At 30.2% G+C, this 3,774-nt stretch overlaps 1 protein-coding gene across 1 annotated transcript; it reads left to right on the forward strand.

Annotated features, from left to right (window-relative positions):
• Positions 1-611: 611 nt before the first annotated feature.
• On the forward strand, positions 612-1,760 carry LOC113380616. The gene is made up of 2 exons (XM_026619787.1): positions 612-801; positions 1,543-1,760. The coding sequence occupies exons 1-2, from the start codon at positions 612-614 to the stop codon at positions 1,758-1,760; spliced, it is 408 nt and encodes a 135-aa protein (XP_026475572.1).
• The last annotated feature ends 2,014 nt before the right edge of the window (positions 1,761-3,774 follow it).

The raw sequence follows: 3,774 nt of genomic DNA on the forward strand, positions 1-3,774 counted from the left end.
ATTAGTTCTTCTATCGATTTCCGACGTTATTTCAAAAAAACGTAATTACACAATTGAGAGGGGGTGTCATCCCCCCGGGGGGTGATGGCGCAACCCGAATTGTTTTCACTTTTGAACTTGAGGGTAAGATGAACCTAATTCCAAAATTTCATTCAATTCGGAGCACAGTAAAAAAATTCAGAGGTTATACCCTTTTTTTTTCTCCGTTTACTGCACTACAAATTGCTCACAGAAATATATTTTTCAATATACTATTAATATATGAAAAATAATGAAACTTTCTGTGCACTAATTATAACTTGAGTGAAATTGCAATAATTTTACATTTTAGTGACAATTTTATCATGATATCGAAAAATTGCAAGTGTTACAATTAATATTTACATAGAAAGGAAATTAAATTAAAAAATAACTCGCAACAAATTTCGAGCATTATAGATTAAAAAAAAATGTACGCAGTGCAGTTTTCGAAAATAAATATTTACATTTTGCGAATAATACCAGAGCCACTCCAGACCGATTATACAAAATATAGCAACATCGTAGTAGCAATTGTGCATACTTTCAAAAGTTCAGTTAGACCTGGACCAAAAATTGTTATCAATGAGAGTATGGTTCCGTTGAGAGGACGTCTAGGTTTCCGTCAATATATGCCAGGCAAGCGACACAAGTTTGGTATAAAATTGTACAAATTATGTTTACCGGAAAGCTACACAAAATATGTCGTAATTTATGCTGGTAAAAACGGCAAAGTAATCAAAATATGTCATTCTCAAGATGTGGTGATGAAATTACGAAATGGTTTGTTATTTGAGGGGTGCACATTATTTATTGATAGTTTTTACGCTAGTGTCGTTTAGGTCAACATCTATTGGATAATACAACATTTATGTGTGGTACAGTAAAAATTACCAAAAAAAAAAACTTAGTTATTCTTGAATTTGGCAAATGACAGATACGTAAATCAAACATGGCGTCCATTGTAATAATTTTTTTGAGAAGTAATTACCTACAATATAATAAACGCTTGTTGAAGTAAAAAATAAGCTGTAAAAGTGCATTGTTTAATAATGAAGAAATACCAAGAAAAATGCATTTATTATGCAGTTCCAGCGAGAAACGACGAAGTAAAAGTAAAATGGGTAATAATATTTGCCGGCTTTCAATCTAAGTGAGTACTTTTATTAATATGCATACTTCAAATTACTTCCATCTGATAGTACTATTCTGATATAATTATTCATTACAGCTTAATAATTCAGAAATAATTGAGACATTTAACTATATCAGTAAATTTGTAATACGTTATAAATGATCTAATTTCACTATGAGAGAATTAAAAAAAATAGTTTTTCGTTTTAACTCTTTGTGGACGACGACTTTTTCCTATCGCTTGGAGGTACCGAAGTCTAACATAAACACCGATGGTCGCCACTCAGGCGATATTCGATCCGGCGTAAATCGCTGTGGATTTGGACCCTTATCGGTACTTATCGACAGTGTTTTATATAACACAAAATAATAATGAAGTCTTACTATTAGCGTACCGGGAAAAAAAGTCGCAGAAGAAAAATGTTTTACTGATGTCCACATTTGAGAAGGCTCAGAATAAACGACTACAATCAGGAAAAAGGAATGCACAAATACAGGTCGAAAAACCAGCAATCGTAGCTGAATATAACAAACACATGGGAGGCGTAGACACGTCTGACATGATGCTATATTCATACTTAGATGAAAGAAGAGCCATCAAATATTGAAAAAAAGTAGTTTTCTCCATTTTTTCTCCCATTATAATTGACCCATATAAAATTGTGGTGAAAAGATGGTTTGTATGAGCAAACACGTTTTGTACGAGAGAACTCAAGTTTTACTTCATTTATAAACATATATACCTTTGTTTTTTTCTATAATTTTCAAATAAGTACAAAAAAACTAGTGTCATTGTTTCGTTCTGTATTTCATCTATAATACGCAGCTTTTTGAATCATGTAAATATCGTTTCTCGTTTGGTTTTTATAAGCATTTTCCCGAACCCTTGTAAAACTGTGAAATTCGGCCGGTTTTTCTCGCATAGGCACCTCCATTTCGCTCGGCACTAAAAGGGTTAAATAACTAAATATAAATCATACCTGTTCTAATAATGTTCATAACAGATAATTTTACAACTATTTTTCAGCAGTTTAAAAGGAAAATACGCTTAATTGTAAAATGTTTAGACGGTTTACTAAACATTCACAAGTATACAAGTATTGATATGAAATGAATGAATATGCAGGAAAAAAACAATAAGATTGGAGTCTGAAATGTGCTGAAATCTTTGCTGATCTCTCACTAATATTGAACAATAGTAATCGCAATTATATATTAAGTCAGTTTAGAGAATATACTAAAAATACTAATGATATAATCGTAAGTGGAAGGAAATTCTCAATTGACGGTGAAATTCTAGCTAGTACAAAGGTTAAATTAGGTTTGACTATGTCACAGGAAAAGTTAGATACATATTATATGCAGACGATACAGCGATAGTATATGCGGATAAGGATAAAAAAAGACTCGAAGATATTATAAACACGGACATGAAAATATACACCGAGTGGCTAACTGAAAATAAACTAACAATTAACATAGATAAAACAAAATACATATATTTCAAACATAGAAAAAATACTGAGAACACTAAACTAAAAATTGAAGTAAATAATAGAGCAATAGAGGAAGTGGAAAGCATAAAATACTTAGGACTGATAATAAATGAAAATGACATGGACAGACCATATAAACAAAATAAAAAGAAAGATAGGAACATTAACAGGGGCATTGAAAAGGATCCACTCTTTCGGCAAAAAAAATAAAATACTAATTCTTAAAACGCAAATAATACCTATACTTTTATATGGCATAACAACATGGAGCCAAACAACTAAAGCAAACCTAAATGACATACAGAGAATAATAAATGAAGCCATAAAAATAGCATATAATTTACCACATCTAACACCCACCAAATACTTGCAGAGAGAAACAAATAATCATTCACTAAATAACATAATTAAAATAGAGAAATGCAAACTAATACACAAAATGAAATTTAACCGAATTAAAACAAGTGCAACAATAGACACAAATCAAGATATACATGAAGACTACACGAGACAACACAACAATTTTCACATTGAACGCATTAGAAAAAAGAATTTGAGAGAAAATGTCATATGGAGTGCTACCAAAATATATAACGAATTGCCAGACTATATTAAGATGACCAATGATAATGATAATTTTAAAAGAAAAATAAAGAAGTACTATATGGAAATTGAAGACAAAGAAGACTGAAGAGTTATATATATAGATATTATATGAATGAAATAGCTATTATAGTCAAATGAAATGTAAATATTATATGAAAACTGTTTTTCATAATCTCTCATACCAGGCACCTCTGTCTGACTGAGATATGAAAATAATGTATATATGTAAATAATAAAAAAAAAAAAAGCCAAATGTTGGTTCATTAGAATTGAGAACAGTGAAGGCTATGTGAATTGTCATCAAAAATGACATGAATATTAAATTTGGCACTACATTTACTGAATGCAATATTGAAAATCGTTGGAGAGTACTTCAACGAAATTATAAAAAATATGTTAACAGTCAAGCTACTGGTACGAATAATGATGTAAAAATAATTTTATACATATTAACAATTATGTCTAATAGCGCAAGAAAATGTCAATTTTCAGTATCAAGGAGAGTTTGATGAAATATATG

Source organism: Ctenocephalides felis, unplaced genomic scaffold (genome assembly GCF_003426905.1).
Source record: "Ctenocephalides felis isolate EL2017-DRISC unplaced genomic scaffold, ASM342690v1 CF-g0.4_SCAFFOLD_02253, whole genome shotgun sequence".
Lineage (NCBI taxonomy): Eukaryota > Metazoa > Arthropoda > Insecta > Siphonaptera > Pulicidae > Ctenocephalides > Ctenocephalides felis.